General features: G+C 39.7%; 1 protein-coding gene and 1 pseudogene across 1 annotated transcript in view; both read left to right on the top strand.

Moving 5' to 3' along the window:
• The first annotated feature begins 4,880 nt into the window (after nucleotides 1–4,880).
• Nucleotides 4,881–20,168, top strand: part of Saraf (store-operated calcium entry associated regulatory factor) — a 40,815-nt gene continuing 25,527 nt past the window's right edge. Inside the window, exon 1 of the mRNA XM_004867653.4 lies at nucleotides 4,881–5,423. Coding sequence (XP_004867710.1) covers nucleotides 5,321–5,423 — 103 coding nt within the window. The 5' untranslated portion in view covers nucleotides 4,881–5,320. The remainder of the gene's footprint in view (nucleotides 5,424–20,168) is intronic.
• Nucleotides 5,430–19,606, top strand: LOC147826779 (dual specificity testis-specific protein kinase 2 pseudogene; annotated as a pseudogene).

Below are 20,168 nucleotides of genomic sequence, written 5' to 3'. Positions count from 1 at the left end.
GTAGGGAGTTGTTTTTCTCTGAGCAATGAAAGATTTTCAAAGGATTTTAAAGGTGGAGGTGAGTGACAAAAGAATTGAATTTTTAAGGCTCTCATGAGATTTAGGCAAACTGGCATATAAGACTTTGATGATGAATGCTTAGAAATCATGTTTCCAGCATGCTTTAAAAAGATAGGTACTGGGAAGTTTAAGGCATTGTTCACTCTGCTTCCTTCCACCGTTTCCAAGGTTGAATTACAGTTTTTTGAAAACCAGATCACTACTTGAGGCTGCCTCAAATAAATCTGTAAGTATCTTGTGAGGAAAAAAAATTTTTTTTCCAATTCAAGTTAGTGTAAAAAGTTCTATTATCACTTTCCTGTACCATGAACACTGTGTTTTCAGGATTGTGCGGACAAAAACACAAAGTGGATTTGAATGTATGTCATGGAAGTATGTTTAAACAGAATCTGTGAACTACCCACTCCCTCTCCCCAGATGGATGAATAGAGGGGAGATGCTGTGATTTGATGTATTCCCTCAAAGCATGTGGAGTTGGGCCACAGAGAGGTGTGTAGGTCACCAGAGCTCCACCCAACTGAGTTGATTCAGGTTTGAGGCTACACTTTTCATTTTTATTGTTCTTTCTCAGTAATGTCCCACCACATTTTGATGCATGCAGTGCTGCAGCCTGGTGATCTTAACTTCCCAGCTTCCAAACTCTGAAATCTCTGTTCTTTTATAAATTACCCAGTTTGTAGTATTCTGTTACAGCAACACAAAACTAATTCAGTAGAATTCCCAGAAAAGTAAATGATTCCTTTCTAAATGTCACCACAATATCTGTTCTTGTTTTATGCCATACTATTCCATCTTTGAAAGGAGGGTTGGTTGGGGGACATGGTTGATCCGTGGTGAGAGACAGCTGATCAGTAGTGATGATTGCTGGTACACAGTGATAGGTTCAAATCCCAGGGCTTGTAGCATGGCTCCTGAGGAAAGATCATATTTGAGGAAGCTTTTTAAGGTATGGCTTCCACAAACCCCAGAGGTTAAGTGGTAGTTACTAATTTCCTCTTTTGAACATAAATATGTTGGACATTATAGTTGTCCTTGATGGTATTAGTGGGCCACTGGAATTGTTTATTTTGTGAGAAGGTTCCATATAGTCTTCTGCTTCCATGGTCACAGAATCCTAGGAGACTGTGCTCCTTTATCTGTCCCAGGAGATTCTCTATGTTTCTAGCAGGGAAACACCATTCTAACATGCTATCTAGGGACCAGTAACTTGAGACCTTAAAACAGTGTTTCCTAATGTTGTATTTCTAAGATCACTTACAACCGAATTTGTGAGGATGTTTCTCAGGTTACTGGGTCCCACTCCAGCTCTTCTGAATTAGAACTTTTGTGAGCAGAACCACATGCACCTCAAACAACTGCAGTGCAAACTGAAGTTTGAAAACCATTCTCTGAAAAAAAAGTAGAATGTCAGGTTTTTAAAAGCAGTTTTCAAAGTGAATACTAAACACTGATGTTATAACCCTTTAATGTTCGCTAAATATTGTTACATAAAGTGAATCCATGTTACCTTTTACAATTTCAACACTTTTTAAAAGATGGCTGCTTTTATTTTTTTGGTACCGGGGATTGAACTCTGGTCCTTGCGCTTGCGCAGCAGGCGGCGAAACCACTGAGCTAAATCCCCGGCCAAAAGATGGCTTCTTAATCTCCAAAATTAATTCAGACCTGACGTAAGAGAATCCTTTTGATTTCTGAGCAGCTGCTATATACCTGGTGCTTTAAAATTTATCTGATTTTTATCCTTTTCACAATTTGTAAACTGGGAATTACAAACTTTTACAGATCAAACAAAACATGTTTTAAAATTTTTTTATTGTACAAAAATTTAAATACTGTATATTAAAGTAGTCAGAATAGTATAATGAACTCCCACATACAATTAGCTATCTTCAATTCTCAACATATGGCCAATGTTTTATTTATGCTTCCTATCCACTTCCACTCACCCCCGTATTATTTCTTTTCCTCATGTTATTTTGAAGCAAATCCAAGACATAATTTAATATTTAAGGGGAAGGGGGTGTCACAGGAACTGTGATTCATAGCTGGTCAATCAGATACATAGGCCACAATTTAAGACATGTGATTGGCATGTGAAGTGGGGGGAAGTCTTGTAGGACCGAGCCTTTAACCTGTGGGATTTGACATTATCTCCCAATAGATAGTATCAACTGAATTGACCTACGTGACACCCAGTTGGTGTGCACTTGAGAATTATTTGCTGTGTAGAGAACCCCCCCAACAACATCTAGTCACAGAAGTGTTCTGCATTATATGAGAATAGAAAGGAAAAAACCCTTGTTATTTCCTTTTACAGCCTTATCATTTAGATCTCATATCTAACTGTGGATTTTCAGAGAATCTTTCCAGGATATCTCACTTATATCACCTATTTTCTTTTTCAAGGCACTTATTTATCTGTTATGATATTGTTGGGTCTCTTTCCCACTAGAATGTAAATTTAAAGGACCCTAGTTAGCAAAACAGACTCCATATTGCTGCTGAACGACCCACCTGCCTGCCCTTTAGATGAACTTAGAAGGAGGAAGCTTAGAAACCTCCTCCTCTTAGAAAGTCTTTTAGAAACAACAATTAATCAACTATTGTTTTACAAATGTTCTAAAGGCAGGACTTTCTGCTTCTGTACCTTTTGCTTGCTTTGCTAGTTCTATCCCATAGGGGAGCCTAGAAACTGTTGGCCTCAAAGGTGCATAAAACGTGTTTGTCTTCTCCCAGTCGGGGCTGGAGTCCGCTGCTCGGCTCGGGTCCTGGCCGGTAATAAACTCCTGTGTGGATTTAGTATCGGTCTCTGGTTGGTTCTCTCTTGCTGGGTGTAAAAAGTTAGTACAACGTCTCATGGTTTGTTCATCCCTGTGTACATGGCACACAGTGAGATCTTAAATAACATTTTCCCTTTAAGGTAATTAGTGACCTCTACAGTGTGCAGAACCCAAAGGTTGCTTTTTTCCTTCAATCTTCCAGCACCCAGTGCCACTGTTGATCATTCTCTTTCTATCTACTACCATATCACTATTCATTGGCTTAAAATTTTTTTTGTTTTTCTATTTTTTTTAGTTTTTCACATGAGGTCACATTTCAGATTCTTTTTTTTTTTTTTTGGTACTGGGGATCGAACTCGGGTCCTTGCGCTTGCGCAGCAGGTGGCGAAACCATTGAGCTAAATCCCCGGCCCACATTTCAGATTCTTTTTAAGATCTTCTACTCAATGTGCAAACATTAGTGTCCCAATAATTTGAACCTGGACCTTCTTATTCACCGTTTAATTTCCCTCTCTACATTATGTATTTCATTCCATGGCATTAAACATTATCTTCATATTTCTAATGTAACTCCCAAATTTATCTTAGCTTTGTACTTCAGATGTATATTGATGGGGACCACCCTGAGTGAGCTACAAATTCATAAACTGGCTTTTCATATTAAAAGTCTTGAGTCTGCCTATAACCCCACAATGGCTTGTCTGAAGAGCGAGCAGTTGGTGTGTGAGAATGCAACAACTCCCCACACCACCGATTACAGCGGAGGTCTCAATGATCAGTGACAGTGTGATGTTTTGGATGGCAAGACAGTAATGCCCCTAAGGGCAGCATGACTCATACATAAAACTTCTATAGAGGCAGAAATTAATCTATAGGAAAAAACAAATTTTCCACTAGTATATATCCAGCATCTATATCTGGACACCTAACAGTCACTTCAAACTTAAAAGTTTGGAGCAGAATTCTATTCATGGTGTTCTAATCCTGGGGGTTCCCATTTCAAGCCCCTACTCTTCCGCCTCCTCTGGTTAATATTCCTCCTCCTCTGTCTACTTTGCTTTAGTTATACGGGCCTTCTTTGCCTTTCCTATCCAAATTTTGTTTTAATTATGGTTGTATCCCCAGTGCTTAGCACAGCGCCTGGGAGGTTCTGCTAGGTGATGGCAGGTGCTCCATAAATAAGGGTATTGACCAAGTTATTGAATGTTTTTTGGGGGTACCTGGGATCGAACTCAGGACCTTGCGCTTGCGAGGTCTGCAAGGTGCCTCTGAGCTAAATCCCCGGACCCCTTTGAATGACTGCTCTTCAAAACACAAAGCCAGGGATTTAGCTCAGTGGCACTGCGGCCTCACGCGCAAGATACTGAGTTTGATCCCCGGTACCAAAACAACAACAACAACAACAACAACAAAACCCCCCCCCCAAAACCCTACAAAAACACAAAGCCAGTGCTCCTTGATTTCTCTATGGGCTGCTTCTTTCTCATCATTCAGGTCTCTTGCTTCAAAATCACTTCTCAGCAAGGTCCTTTCAGAATTTTTCTCAGAGTCTTTATTGCATTACCCTATTATACAGTATTTTCATCAATACATTTGTCACTACCCAGGATATTGTCTAATTTGTATGTCATTTTTTCTATAATAAATACATCAATGTCAGCTCCCTGAATACAGGGGCCTTGTCTGTATCCTCTGTGTCTGACACATGCCTGATGCATATCAGGCATACAATGAATGAATGAATGAAACAGCTGTTTTTGCTGGATGGTTCTTTAGGTAATATCTTTTCCTCTTGATATTTCGCACTTACCATAGCTTCCATGTGAAAGGAAATATGTAAGGGTTCTGAGCTCTGAAATCACACAATATATTTCCCTGCTACCATTTGCCTGAATCTTCTATGTATCAGTATTTAGCAAACTAACAGAACACCTCTTGCCAGGGGCCTAGGCTAGGCGCTGAACAAAAATAGTTGAACAAAGGACGGTAATTTCCCTCGGGTAGGTTTTTAAGGTTTTCGAAATACATATATAACTTAACTATACTTCTTAGATTTGGCGTCCCGATGGTCTCAGCCTATCTCACACCGCAAAATCTTCGCACTTAACTTTCTGTACGCAATACTAGACACAAAGCGCCTGCCTCTGGCCCAGGGCACCGTTCCAGCTTCTGGGCCTCGGGCCGCCCACACATTTAAGTCCCTTCCAGTTCCCTTGGCCCCGCCCCTAAACCCACGGAGCTCCAGGGGCGGGGCCGGCAGCAGCCACTTACCGCTACCCCTGCGCCGCAGCGAGAGTGACGTAGAGGTGGCGGAGGGCCTAGCGCTGCGGCTGCGGCTCTGCAGTCTGCCCTTCCTTTCCCCGCTGGCGGTGTCAGGGGTCGTGGCGCATTGGCGCGATAACTTCCGCAGTCCGGTGCGGGCCAGCGAACGCCTCGCCTACGTGCGCCGTCTTCACCGCACGCCATCTTCACCGAATGCTATGGTTCGGACCTGGGCGCCGGAAGCGCCTGGGCGCTGCCGGCTCCTCGACTTGCTTGTGCTTCTGTTAATGGCGAGCCCTGCGCTGTGCTGGAACGACCCTGGTGAGTGCTCCCCCTCGCTCCTTCCTGCCACCGTCAGCCCTTTCCCCGGGTCGCCCCTCAGTCTTTACGTCGCAGTTCCTCACTTCTGTCCTCGCTGCGGGTCCTGTACACGCCTGGTCCCTTTGCGCTTCCTAGGGGGGCGGCTGGGTAGTGGGCGGGGCGGGACGTTCCTCCTGTTTCCTTTCTTTTCCTGGACTCGCCGATGGCGTCCACCTTCTCAGGCTACAGCCCGTGTTCCCTAGTCTGACGGGCTGGCTTGCCGCTCACCTGCGCGTCCGCTTTATTGTGTTCTATCTGACGTCCTCGCCCCTGACTTGTCATGGCTGCCCGTTGCTATGGCTCGCAGTTGCCATGCCACCTGTAGTCAGTCTCTGAGTCACACTTAGCATACAGGGTCGCAAACCTGGGAGGTTGCTCAGCACAGTCATTGTCCCTGCTGTTTTTGCGAACAGAACTCCCGCCTCTTGTTCAGGTCTGGGCAGTGAAATACATTGCATTACACCAGCTACTCCCATTGTTTTTCACCTTGCGTAGGAATTAAATTTTTTTCTCTCTCATTTTTTTAGGTGATGATACGTAATAAGTGATTTCTTGGGATGAGGCTTTTTGTATAAATATCATCAAAATGGCTGGGGATTTAGCTCAGTGGTTCTGGCACCTGCCTCGGGAGTGCAAGGGCCTGAGTTCGATCCCTAGTACCAATAAATAAATAAATAAATAAATAAATATCATCAAAATGTAAGCAATGACTTTTCATCAATTAAAATGGCATCATTTTTGGTTTGGAGAGAAAAGATGGTGAGGAGTGGGAAGCCTAACAGTATTCCATTTGTGAACTGATTGGACATGCCTACGCTTTTGAATTTAAGCAACAGATTTATTTATTTCTGTTAGGTCCTATTTCCTTCTGCCTGCTGAAAGAGAGCAAAGGGGCTGTTTGAAGAACTTCACTTTGAGTAACCCATTTGATGAGAATATTTTATTACCGTAAAAAGCCCGTTGGATTTGTGCCTACATTTTCCTTGTATACTTCTGGGAAGTTACATAAAAATGAGAGACTTGATTAAAATTATAATTTAAGGCCGGGGATTTACTCAGTCATTTCGCCACCTGCTGCGCAAGCGCAAGGACCTGAGTTCGATCCCTGGTACCAAAAAAAAAAAATTATAATTTAAAACCTGGAATGAAACAAATTAGTTGAACCCTAATTCTGAAAAAAGGAAGTTTACTGATGAAGAGTCAAGGGAATTATTAAAAGCAAAACAACCACATTTAAATTAATGGTGAACCACTTCCTGTGGCTTTTAGCTCACTAATGCTGTAAAACTATTGTTCTGGAACAAAAAGCACCAAAATATTTTGCGGAGTAAATGCAGTTTCACTTTAGGTTTACTGTGAGAAACTTTATGAAGTTTACTTTGAGGAAGTTTATGAACTTTTTGAAGGAACTTTTACAAAGGTACCTTATTTGGATACCATTTATCAAGTCTTTTAATAAAGCAACTGTGTAACTTACTTATTTTTTTTTGTTTGCCTTTGGATGCATTTACGTTGTCGTTAGCGTTAAACATAAAGCAGTGGTTTGGTGGGGGAGGGCACCATTCTAAAGAGGTTACCTAAGAATTTTCAGAATTCTTTATCGAATATAGTCTTATATTTAAATCATTTTTCTAGGGATTGAGAACAGATCTGTGAATTAAAAGAGTGTATATATAGCATACCAGAGTGGTGTGGACAGGATAAGGAGGATGTGCAGACAAAAGTGAGGAATTTAAAAAATATATACACATTGGGCAGGAAGTCACTGTGAAGGTGACATTTGATCAGAAACCTGAAGGGAAAGGAGGAGTAAGTGGCTCTGACTATATTTTTAGAGAATCATAAGAGCTACTGTGTGGAAAACAGACTGAAAAGGGCCAAGAAGGAAGCAAGGAGGCCAGTAAGATCCAAGAGTGGTGGCTATTTGGCCTAGGGAAGGGGAGAATGGTGGAGATGGTGAGTGGTCAGATTCTCTTCTTACCAGTGGAAAGTGGAGCTCATATGATATCCTAATGGAGTGTGAGAGGAGGAGAGAAGACAAGAATCATTCCAAGGTTTTGTTTGTATTTTGTTTTGTAATGCTGGAGTCAACCTCAGGTCTCACACATGCTAGGCAAGCTCTGTGCCACTGAGCTGTATCCCCAGCGGAAGGCTAAGGTTATTATTTTTCAAATGGTTCTGGGGGTTGAATCCAGGACCTTTGTACTGAACTACATCCCCGGCCATTTTTATTTTTCATTTTAAGACTGGATCGTGTGGATCTTTACTTGCATTCCTTCCTTAGCCTCCCTTGGTGCTGGGGTTACAGGTGTGTGCCACTGTGCCCAGCTTAACCCTAAGATTTTCGGCGTCAACATTTACAAGTGTGGAATTTTAACCATGTCCTGAGATAGGAAAGAATGTGGGAGAATTGGATCTGGAGGAGTTTGGTTTTGTTTATCTTAAATCTGAGATCCGAAAGTGGATTTTGGTTTATGAGACTGAGTTCAGGGAACTCTTGGTGTCTCTTGACTGATTTAGTAGTGTGTGCATGGGAGCATTTTCAAGGCTCTAGGAAGAAAGATGCTGTGGGAATATGGTAGTGATAGCCCATGTGTATATACTTATTCTCAGTAATATTTCTCGTTTGGTTATCTACTGTATTACTGTACTCTTCCAGATAATTTTAGTAAGTTATGTCTAAGCTTCACAACAAATTTCAAGGTTGATACTATTTTTTTTTTTTTTTGGTACCAGGGATCAAACTCGGGTCCTTGCGCTCAAGGTTGATACTATTGATATTATCATCTTAATTTTATAGGTGAGGAGACTTCTACACAGCTAAATTTAGTGTCTTGACCAAAGTCATATAGTGAGTTGGTGTAGCTAATTTAGTTCAGTGTTCTTTAACAGTCTTAACCCTGTTAAAATAAATTCAAATCATTATTGTTTTTGTTATTTACTTTATTAATACAGTCTGACTTTTTAAACCATGGGTTTTTTTTTTTTTGTTTGTTTGTTTTTTTGGATAGGGTCTTGCTGTGTTGGCCAGGCCAGCCTGGAACTCCCACTCTTCTTGACTCAACCTGCTAGGTAGCCAGGATTATAGGCCTGTGCCACCGTGCACAGCAAGAACATTTTCATTGTTCTAGTGTTTTATATATGAGGAGATAGTTTATATAGTATATATTTTTTTAATATGTTATTAGACATTTTAGATCTTTAGCCTACATGAATTAAGTTTTTATATAGTTTAACTGGATTTTCTTCTAGCTGTACGGTCAGTTTGTTAGAGAAGGCATCTTTTGGGCTGGGGATTTAGCTCAGTGGTGCTGTGTCTGCCTTGCAAGTGCAAGGTCCTGAGTTTGATCCCCAGTACGGGGGCTGGGATGGAAAGAAGGCATCTTTTTAAAATTAAAAAGCCCATTTTATCTTACATTGAATTCCCACATATATCTGGATTTATTTCTAAATGTTCTTTTTTGGTTTTTTTTGGTACCAGGGATCGAACTCAGGACCTTGCGCTTGCAAGGCTGTCGCCGGAACCACTGAGCTAAATCCCCAGCCCTCTAGATGTTCTTTTATTTAACAGTTCCCTTGTCTCTGTTCTAATTCCGTACTGTTTTGATAATAGTAATTTTATAGTAATAAAAATATACTTTTTCAAAAAATTACTTATTTGTAGACATTAATTTTTCCACAGCATCCTTAACATAATTTCTTTTCAGTTCCAAAAAATCCCTATTGGATCCTTGATTGAAGGTGCATCACATTTATTTAGGTTTCTATGTCTTTTTTTTAACATAGGTTTTTTAATTGACCTTAAGTTTATTTCTACACATTTTATTTATATACATATATGTGTGTTTTGTTACTAATATGATTGTTTTTCTAAGGATATTATAGATTGTATTTTAAGAAGTTTTCTTGGATTTGTAAGCTCAGAAACTCTACATACATAAAATATTATCCTCTATTTAGTTTTACCAAGTGTAATAGATACTATTACCTGATTAGTCAGTCATTCTTGCCCTTGTTTACTTTCATGTAAATACTTGAAAAGCCAAATACATCTTTTAGTACCATGCCTTGCAACCAGTCATTCTAGTCAGTCTACTGGAAGGCTTCTGGGAAGAGTATTTTATTTTATTTTTTTTTGGCATCAGGGATCGAACTTAGGTCCTTGGCACTTGTGAGGCAGGCAGTGTAACCACTGAGCTAAATCCCCAGCCCGAGTATTTTAAATATTGATGGTAAATTATGAGTCTTTTTATATACTTTGTTTTCTTTCAACTCTACATTGTGTTGAAATATTTTAATGAAAATTTCAGCCATCATGACAGGTTACCACAAAACCCTTGGGATTTACTATTTTTTTTTAAGGAATTTTTTTTTCTCATGTGGTGAAAATAACATTGTACCTGAGAAAATTAGTTGATTTCTTTTTTTTTTTTTTTTTTTGGTACCAGGGATCGAACTTGGGTTCTTCCACTTGCGCAGCAGGCTGCGAAACCACTGAGCTAAATCCTCGGCCCCTGATTTCTTTTCTTTCTTTTTTTTTTTAATTAAAAATAACTTTATTATCAAACACACGCACATACAGAAATTAAAACCATTCAAAGAAGAACAATGCAAGGGAAAAAAACTACAATAATATTCAAATACAGTAGAATTCAGCCAAAACATAACTGAAAAGCACTTAAACGTTTTTCCATATAACTTAAAAAAAATCTCAAGTACCAACAAGACACCATAGGATGTGACTTATTTCAGAAAGATCCCCAAAACCAACACTGAACAAATAATGATCTGGAAAAAAACTCCAGTTAGTTAGCAGACTCCACATAAGCCAAACTTCTCCTTAATTTAAATTTCGATACGGTCATATGACACGTGATGGAAACACAATCCGAGAAATATGTTATTAGGCAATTTTATCCATGTGTATCCTTAATTATACTTTCAGTTTCTCACACTAGAGAAAGTATTCAGTATTTACACATGTGTGTCCTATTTATTTCACTTAAGAGAATGGCCTCAATGTGCATCCATTTAGCTATAAATGTCTCTGGTTTCTCGTTCTTCATGGCTGAGTTATACTCCATTTTATTAAAAAACACATCTTTATCCAGTCTCCAGTTGATGGGCATTTGGGCTGTTTCCAAGCTTTAGCTATTACAGACTGTGCCGCTATAAACGTGGGTGCACATATATCTCTGTGGTATGATTCTTTTAATTCTTTTGGGAAGATCCCCAGCAGGGGGATAGCTGGGTCGAATGGGACCTCTAAGCCTAGTTCTTTGAGGTATTTCCATATTGATTTCCACAGTGATCGCACCAGTCTCCACTCCCACCAACAATGGAGAAGGGTTCCTTTCTCTCCACACCCCTGCCAGCATTTGTTATTGGTTGATTTCTTAATAGCAGCCATTCTTTCTGGGGTGAGGTGGAATCTCAGTGTTGTTTTCATCTGCATCTCTCAAATAACCAGTGATGTTGAACATTTTTTCATATATTTATTTGCTGTTTTTACTTCTTTGTCTGAAAAGTGTCTGTTCATTTCAGATGCCCATTTTTGAATTAGGTCTTTGAATTTGGCGGGGGGGGGTGTCTGATATTTTTCAGTTCTTTATATATTCTAGATAGTAGCCCTTTGTCCAAGGTACAGTTGCTGAAAGTTTTTTCCCACATTGTAGGTTGACTCTTAGCTCTGTTGGTGGTTTCTCTTGCAGTGCAGAAGCTTTTTAATAAGATGAAATCCCAGTTGTTGATTCTTTGTGCAAGTTCCTGTGCCACTGAGGTTTTGTTCATAAAGTCTTTTCCTATACCAATGTCTTCAAGAGTTCTACCTAACTTATCTTCCAGCAAATTTAGTGTTTCTGTCTTGATATTTAAATCTTTAATCCACTTCCATCTTAGTTTAGTGCATGGTGATAGGTATAGGTCTAGTTTTAATCTTTGGCAGGTTGAAATCCAGTTTTTCCAGCACCACTGATTAAATAGGCTATCTGTCCTCCAATGAGCATGGTTGGCTCCTTTGTCAAAGATGAGGTGGATGAGCATATCTGTAGTTGTTTCTGCATCTTCTAATCTATTCCAGTGATCCTCGGGTCTGTTTCTTTGCCAGTACCATGCTGTTTTTATCACAGTAGCTTTGTAGTATAGCTTCAAGTTGGGAGTTGTAATACTCCCAGCCATGCCTCTGTTGCCTAAAATTTCTTTTGCTATTGTAGGTCTCTTCTGGTTCTAAATGAATTTTTGGGTTGTTTTCTCTAGTTCTGTGAAATATATTGTTGGAATTTCAATCGGCATTGCATTAAACCTATATAATAGTTTTGGAATTATGGCCATTTTCACTATATTGATTCTTCCTATCCAGGAACAAGGGATGTCTTTCCATTTTCTTATATCCTACTCAATCTCCTTTTTCAGATTGCTATAGTTTTCAGTGTAGAGGTCTTTTGCTTCCTTTGTTAGATTGACTCCTAGATATTTCATTGTTTTGGATGCTGTTGTAAAAGGAATTGTTTCCCTAATTTCTCTCTCAGTGAGTCTATTATTTATATATAAAAAGGCTATTTTTTTTTTTTTTTGAGTACCAGGGATCGAACTCGGGTTCTTGCGCCAAGCGGTGAAACCACTGAGCTAAATCCCCGGCCTAAGGCTATTGTTTTTTGAGTGTTGACCTTATATCCAGCTACTCTACTGAATCTGTCAATTAAGTCTAGAAGCCTTTTGGCAGAGTGTTTTGGGTCTTCTATGTAGAGTATCATATCATCAGCAATAATGACAGTTTTTAACTTTTTCCTTTCCTGTCTTTATTCCTTTTATTTCTTTCTCTTGTCTAATTGCTATGGCTAATGTTTCCAGAACAGTGTTGAACAGAAGTGGTGATAGTGGGCATCCTTGTCTTGTTCCTGATTTTAGTGTGAAAGTTTTCAGTTTTTGACCATTTAGTATGATATTGGCTGTTGGTTTTTCATAGATAGCCTTAATCAAGTTGAGATAAAGACCTTCTATTACAATTTTTTGTAGGGTTTTTATCATGAATGGGTGCTGGATTTTGTTAAATGCCTTTTCTGCATCTATTGAGATGATCATATGGTTTTTGTCCTTGACTCTGTTAATATAGTGTATTACATTTATTGATTTACGGATGTTGAACCATTCTTGCATCCCTGGGATAAATCCGACTTGGTCAGGGTGTATGATCTTCTTGATGACCCTCTGTATTCTGTTTGCCAGTATCTTGTTGAGGATTTTTGCATCTATGTTCATTAGGGAGATTGGTCTGTAGTTCTCTTTTTGGGTTGGGTCTTTCCCTGGTTTTGGAATCAAAGTAACACTTGCTTCCAGGAATGAATTTGGAAGCCTTGCTTCCCTTTCAATTTCCTTGATGAGTTTAAAGAGTAATGGCGATAGTTCTTCTTTAACAGATTTCTTAATATCAGGTAATTTTTCATTCATATTCAGATAACATAGTTGATATGAAAATGTCCTTTATAGCTAGTTTCTTCAAACTAAAACCCAGTCTTGGACTATTCGTTGCATTTGGTTGTATTAACCCGTAAGTCTTTTAAAATTCTGGGACAGTCCATTTTTTTCTGTTACTTATTTGCTGAAGAGTTTGGATGATTTGCCCATTAGAGTACAATATCTTACTTTATGGACCTATTTTCTGATTTTCTCATGGCATTATTTTAGCTTTTTTTTTTTCCTCATTTTTTTTTTTTGTTTGTTTGTTTGTTTTTCAATAGTACTGGGGATTGAACCCAGGGAGCACTAAGCTGCATCCCTAGACCTTTTTATTTTTTAAATTTTGAGGCAGGGTTTCTCTAAGTTGCACAGGCTTGGCTTGAACTTGCTTGCAGTCCTCCTGCCTCAGCCTCTCAAGTAGGTGGGGTTACACGTGTGCCTCACTATGCCTGGCCCAATCCCCTTGTATATTTGGTCAACTGCATGTTAAATCAAAGGCTAGATTAGATTCATAGTGAATACTTTAGGGGACTATATCATAGAAGATGGTGAAATACCAGCTTCTGCCACCATTAGAGGTGGTAAGATTTGATCGTTGTGTAAAAGTGGCCGTATTCCCTTGTAAAGTTATATTTTCCCACTCATACTTAGAAAGCAGTCTGTGTGATGCATACTAGTATCTATTCACCTAATGTTTTGCTACAATTTATTCTTTGGGTCAGTTGTTCTTGCTCTTGTTCCCACCTCCTATATCCTTCCTCCTCCCCTCTCCCTTTTTTGACTTTTTTTTTTTTTGGTACCGGGAATCAAACTCAGGACCTTGCGCTTGGCAGGCAGGTGCAGCGCCACTGCACTATATCCCGGGCCTGTAGTTTATTTTGTTTTTTGTTTTTGACTTTTATTTTTGAGACAGGTTGTCCATATGTCGTCCAGGGTGGCCTCCAACTCGCAGTCTTTCTGTCTCAGTTTTTTGAGTGCTGAGATTACAGGTGTGCAGCACCTGGGTCAGGTGAATAAATCTTTTTAGGGATTTTAAGTGAAAATGTTAAATTTTTATCATTTCTTCTACATTTATTAGCTAGCATTCTTCAGTACAGTTAAAATTTCCTTTATCACCTGAGGATGTTTCTGATTACATTTTTTTCTTTTTCTTTTTAAAATTCTTTTATTGGTACTCTGATTACATTCTTGCTGGAAAATCAGAATAAACATTTAATTTTTTTTTTGTTATTGGGACTGAACTCATGTCCTTGTGCTTGTGCAGCAGGCAGCGAAACCACTGAGCTAAATCCCCGGTCCTAAACATTTAACTTTTAATCTTTATACCAGTTTCAAAGTAAGGAAGTAATTGTAAGCCATCTCAAATTGTGGTGGTGCCCTTTGTTACCTTTGCTACCTTGTACACACCATGTTGTTTCTCCTTTGTGAGGCCTGCTTGTCACCCCTGCCTTGGAGCCAGGCAATTATGGACTGAAACCTCCATGAACTATGGGGAAGACCAGCCTTCCATGTCACATAGTCACTGTGCCTAAGATTAGAACTACTGCCTTTTCCGATGTTTTGAATCTCAAAGCTAAAGAAATTTGCCTGCCTGATTTAAGTATATCAACTCTGGGAACCTGGAACAGTTGGTGTACAGCGACCTGCACTTGCTGTGGACTGTGAGGGTGAAACTGGCCTATGACAGCAGTGGGCCTCAGCTGCCTTCATTTCAAAGGCATTTTCCACCAGGACCTCACATCAAAGACAGCAGCTTTTGTTCAGTGAGCATGTCCTGTCTCTCCCCTGAACTGAAAACTTCGTGGAAAGCCTAAACCAGAACCTTCTGTCCTCCTGAGGCACCTATAGCCTCTGCTAGACTGAAAGAAGAAGTGGCCTAGAGGAGCTAAAGGGGTTAATGAAAGGAGATGTAAAGAACTGCCTGATAAAGAAGGATGAGACTAGTTACTCTGCAGTGTTGGCCGACTTTTATCTGGCTGAGAAGATCCCTGATGTGAGTATGGGGAATGAGAAGCAGGCTGTGGTGGGCTCACCCTTCTGAATGGAACCGGAGTTTCTCTGAGATGAGCCCTATAATGAGAAGACAGACATGTTCTCTTTTGGTATCATCCTCTGTGAGATCATCGCCCACATCCAGGCCAATCCAGGCTATCTTCCCCGTACAGAGAATTTTGTGTTGGACTATGATACTTTCCAGCACATGGAGGGAGACTGTCCCCCAGACTTTCTGCAGCTCACCTTCAGCTGCTGTAATATGGACCCCAAACTGAGCCCATCCTTTGTGGAGATTGGGAAGACCTTGGAGGAAATTATGAGCCACCTGCAGGATGAAGAGCTAGAGAAGGACAGGAAGCTGAAGACTAACACTGAAGTTCTCTTGTAGAAAGTGCCTGATGGGAAGAGACTGAGCTCACTGGATGACAAGATTCCCCACAAGTCACCTTGTCTGAGATGTACTATCTGGCTGTCTCAAAGCCAGTCAGATATCTCTCTTGTAAGGCCCCATGTATAGTGAGTGTCTTGGACCCTTACTACTGGCCACTAGAAGATGGTGCTAACCACATCCCAAAAGTCAACCCTTTTAGTGCCTGGTTGGACCTCAAGGGTGGTAAGATCAAGTTCTTTGACCTCTGCAGTAAGTCTGTCATCTCCCTGGTATTTGACCTGAATGCACCAGGGCTTGGAACTGTACCTGTAGCTGACTGGCAGGAGCCCCTAGCCCCACCTGCTCACCAATGGCATTCTTTGCTTGGTTCACTCGAGTTCTTGCAACAGAAAGTCCGTTTGTTCATGAGCTATGAAGAATCACTATCAGATGGTCCTCCACCATGCCTCAGCAGTCTCAAGTACAGAGTGAGAGAGATCCTGCCATTCCAAGCATCTGCCCTGCCAGCTGTTCCAGCCTATGAGGCCATGTACTGCTACAGTCCCCAGGAGGAAAATGGTTTGGGGCCCAGGCCCCAGGGGACCAGCCCATGTTGTGGAGATGCCTCCAAGGAGATGGAGGTAGAAGAAAGGCCAAGACACTTGGCTCTAGTCTCTTTCTCTGTCTCAGGCATGGGCCTGCAAACCCAGGGAGAGTAGGATGGGTGAGGGAGGTTAGTCCCTGCCTCACCTTGGGGATGAACCTTCAGCTGAAGCCATAGAGCCCCCTTGGTGCACAGCCTTGTCTCTTCCCTGGAGCCCATAGTGGAGGCTGGCTAAGCCAAGCCAAGCTAAGCTCAACTTTTGGGCTCCCAGCATCCAATGGCTGTATATGAAAAGGAAGGCAGCAATGAAAAGCCTTCCTAGTTAGGACCAATTCCTGATACTAAGCCTCTGATGTCCAGCAAGGAGCTCTGGTCTCAACTTGATGCCAGTGCACTTCCCCTGACAGAACCAGAAGATTCCTAGTTCTAGGATGAGCTGGCAGGCTGCTGTTGCCCCAGTTCTTCTCTCACCATAGATCTCTTTTGCCGTCTCTTGGGCCATAGAAGCTACTAGATGGAAAGTGGAGCTGACCAGGAGGCCATAAAAGCATGACTGTTTCTCAGACCTGGAGACTGGGGTGCTTCTTACAGTATGTCTAAGACACTTGAATAATTGCTGTTTGCACTTACTGCATGTTCAGACCACATCAGTACATTTCTGTGCAAGGGGAGGGCAAGACAGTGTGGTGGTCATGGCTCTTAGCTAACCTACTCAAAGACCTTTTCCAGTTGTTTAATCTATTTTCATATTTATAAAGGAGTCTTAATGTTCTGCCTCATAAGACTTTCAACCTTGTGGTTGGGAGTGAGGCTAGTTTTATAGGCCTTAGGGCATACTCTATGTATTTGGGAACAGATACATGCAGGTGGTTAAATAGTTTATACTTGGACTATTTTTTCCCCCTTCTTGCTATAGCTTGAGCTTTGGGAACACTTTGTCCTTACAGAGCTGCAATAAGAAATAACCAAAGAATGAAGATGGTCTAATATTTTCATAATTCATTTCTGGTTTTTTGTAAAACGTTCCTAAGACACTTTCAGATTTGAAAAATAAAGTCGATGTGCAGATGAAAAAAAAATTGTGGTGGCAAGTGGATTTTTCACATTCACTTTGAATATCATTATGAATTCTTAGATTTAATAGATTTCAACATAACTTGCTCTACTTACTGGTCAGTCTTTTGTTTTCAATGTCTTTAAGAAGCCCTTCACCATCCCAGGATCATAAACATGTTCTTGTGTACTTTCAATATTTGTAATTTTTGTATGTCTCACAGTTTTTTTTTTTACAGTGTTTTTAATTATCAGCGATTACTTTTTGTACATAGTGTGAGATAGAATCTAACTGCCCCTACTCATGAATAATCCATTGTCCCAATATTATTTTCAGTCTACTTTTTCTGAGTTGAGATGCCCCTGTAGTCATATGCAAAATTTTCATGCACCCAGGAATCTCTCTTTGAGTACAGTACTGCATTCTATTTTGTTGATCAGTATTTCTAAGTCTGTGGTAATACTAAATTGTTTACATTATTAGAGATTTAACTTTGTTTTGGTATCTATAGGACAGATTTCCTTTCTTTGTTATTGTTTCCTTCAAATAGTTGTAACTTTTCCGTATTTATTCTTGCATGTAAGTTTTAGAATCAGTTTGTCAGTATTCAAAGAAGTGTTTTATTGGTATTTGAAGTAGGATTTCTTTGATATTACAGATTAATTTTGAGAAAATGGCAGTTTACTATGCGATTCTCATTCATGTATACAACATACCATTTTCTCTTTATTCATTTCCCATTTTATGTCTAAGTAATGTTTACAGTTTTTATGACAGTTCTGTCCATTGCTAATCTACTTTATAAGTAACCATTTTTGAGGAGTTTATTGCTTTTTCCTACATTTTAAATTTTTAATATTTTTATCTTCTTTTTTATTTTATTTTGACTCATGTTTTCTGATTTCTTTTTCCTTTTTTCTTGTTGGTGCTGGAGATTGATCCCAGGGCCATGTGGGTGTGAAGCATGTACTTTAGTACTAAACTACACCCTCACTCCTATTTTTTCTTTTTTCTTAGCATGGATACCTACTAGTTCATTTATGTCCTTCTTAAAAATAGTAAAAACATGTATGTCGTAAACATTCTTTTGTGTAGTTATTATTTTATATGTTTATATTTCTAGTTTTGTCATATTTTGATGAGAAAATGGCCTATAAATGTTAATGGCTTATAATCTTAGTGGAATTTATTATGTTCTTTTTAAATAAAATATAAATGAGATTTGTGTCTGCTCACATAAAGAAATGCCCATGATATATGATTAAGGAAAAAGTGGATAAAATTCACTGTATGATACAATTTTTATGAAAATAAACAAATTATAATACTTGTTTTTGTAACTGCTGGGTTTGATCCCCACCATAATGTGTGTGTCTGTATAATTTTTAAAAAGATTCATAAAATGAATATCAGTACTGTAACTGTTTGTGGAGTTGCTGGGCGAGCAAGAAAGAGGTTCTTACCAGGTTGTTTTTTTTTTTTTTTCCATTAAATTCTTTTATTGGTACATTGTAGGTATACAACACAATTACATTTCTCATTGGGAATTGTACCTTTATATAATGCATCTTGGTTCTTATTTTTTCCCCATTCCTAGCCCTCCCTTCACACCCTCCACCCTTCCCTATTTACAAAGACTTTATTTCCATTTTTTCCATTTCTCATCGTTTTTTCCTTTCCCTTCTTTCCTTTCCCCTGCCCCTCCCACTACCCCTATCCCTTTGGACCTTTTCTTCCTATTTTACATTATCGATTATTCATTCTAATCATTGGTACATTTTAGGTATACAATATAATGACATTCATCATTGGAAATTTGCACCTTTACATAGTCTCTCTTGGTTCTTATTTTTCACCCTTGCCCAGCCCTCCCTTCAACCCCTCCAGTCCTCCCTATTTACAAAGATTTTGTTCTTATTTTTCCATTTTCTCATATTAATCCCACTCCCTTCTATCCTTTCCCCTAGCCCTCCCACTTCCTTCCCCTTTGCCCCTTTTCTTCCTATTTCACATTACCTATTATACATTTCGTCCTTATTTACACTTTCAGTTTCTCACACCAGAGAAACTATTTGGTATTTACACATCTGTGTCCTACTTATTTCACTTAAGAGTATTGCCTCAATGTGCATCCACTTAGCTATAAATGTCTCTAATTTCTCATTTTTTATGGCTGAGTAGTACTCCATTTTATAAAAAAACCACATTTTCTTTATCCAGTCTCCAGTTGATGGGCATTTGAGCTGTTTCCAAGTTTGAGCTATTACAAACTGTGCTGCTATGAACATGGACGCACATATATCACTGTGGTATGATTCTTTTAATTCTTTGGGGAAGATCCCCAGCAGTGGAATAACAGGGTCAAATGGGACTTCCAGTCCTAGTTCTTTGAGGTATCTCCATACTGATTTCCACAGTGCTTGCATCAGTCTACACTCCCACCAGCAGTGGAGCAGGGTTCCTCTTTCCCCACAGCCCCGCCAGCATTTGTTATTGGTTGATTTCATGATAGCAGCCATTGTTTCTGGAGTGAAGTGGAATCTCAGCTTTGTTTTCATTTGCATCTCTCCAATGACCAGTGATGTTGAACATTTTTTCATGTATTTATTTGCTATTTCTACTTCTTTGTCTGAGAAATTTCTGTTCATTTCAGATGCCCATTTTTGGATTGGGTCTTTCAATTTGGGAGGTCTGATCTTTTGAAGTTCTTTATAGATTCGAGATAGTAGACCTTTGTCTGAGGAAGAGCAGGTGAAGATTTCTTCCCACATTGTGGGTTGTCTCTTCACACTGCTGGTGGTTTCTCTTGCTGTGCAGAAGCTTTTTAATAAGAAGAGATCCCACTTGTTGATTATTTGTGCTAGTTCACGGGCAACTGAGGTTTTGTTCATAAAATCTTTTCCTACACCGATGTCTTCAAGGGTTCTACCTAACCTCTGTTCCAACTGGTTCAGAGTTTCTATTTTAATATTGAGATCTTTAATCCATTTTGATTTTAGTTTAGTGCATGATGAGAGATGTAGGTCTAGTTTTAATCTTTGGCAAGTTGAAGCCCAGTTTTTCCAGCACCATTTATTAAAGAGGCTATCTTTCCTCCAGTGAGGGTATTTGGCTCCTTTGTCGAAGATGAGATGGCTGAGTGTGTCTGGCGTTGTTTCTGCATCTTCTAATCTGTTCCACTGGTCCTCAAGTCTGTTTCTTTGCCAGTACCATGCTGTTTTTATCACA

Source organism: Heterocephalus glaber, unplaced genomic scaffold (assembly GCF_053883595.1).
Source record: "Heterocephalus glaber isolate CG9 unplaced genomic scaffold, H.glaber_assembly_v1.0 deba00001461, whole genome shotgun sequence".
Taxonomy (NCBI): domain Eukaryota; kingdom Metazoa; phylum Chordata; class Mammalia; order Rodentia; family Bathyergidae; genus Heterocephalus; species Heterocephalus glaber.
The sequence above is the reverse complement of the archived record's forward strand: the minus strand, read 5'-3'. Positions and strand labels throughout refer to the sequence as shown.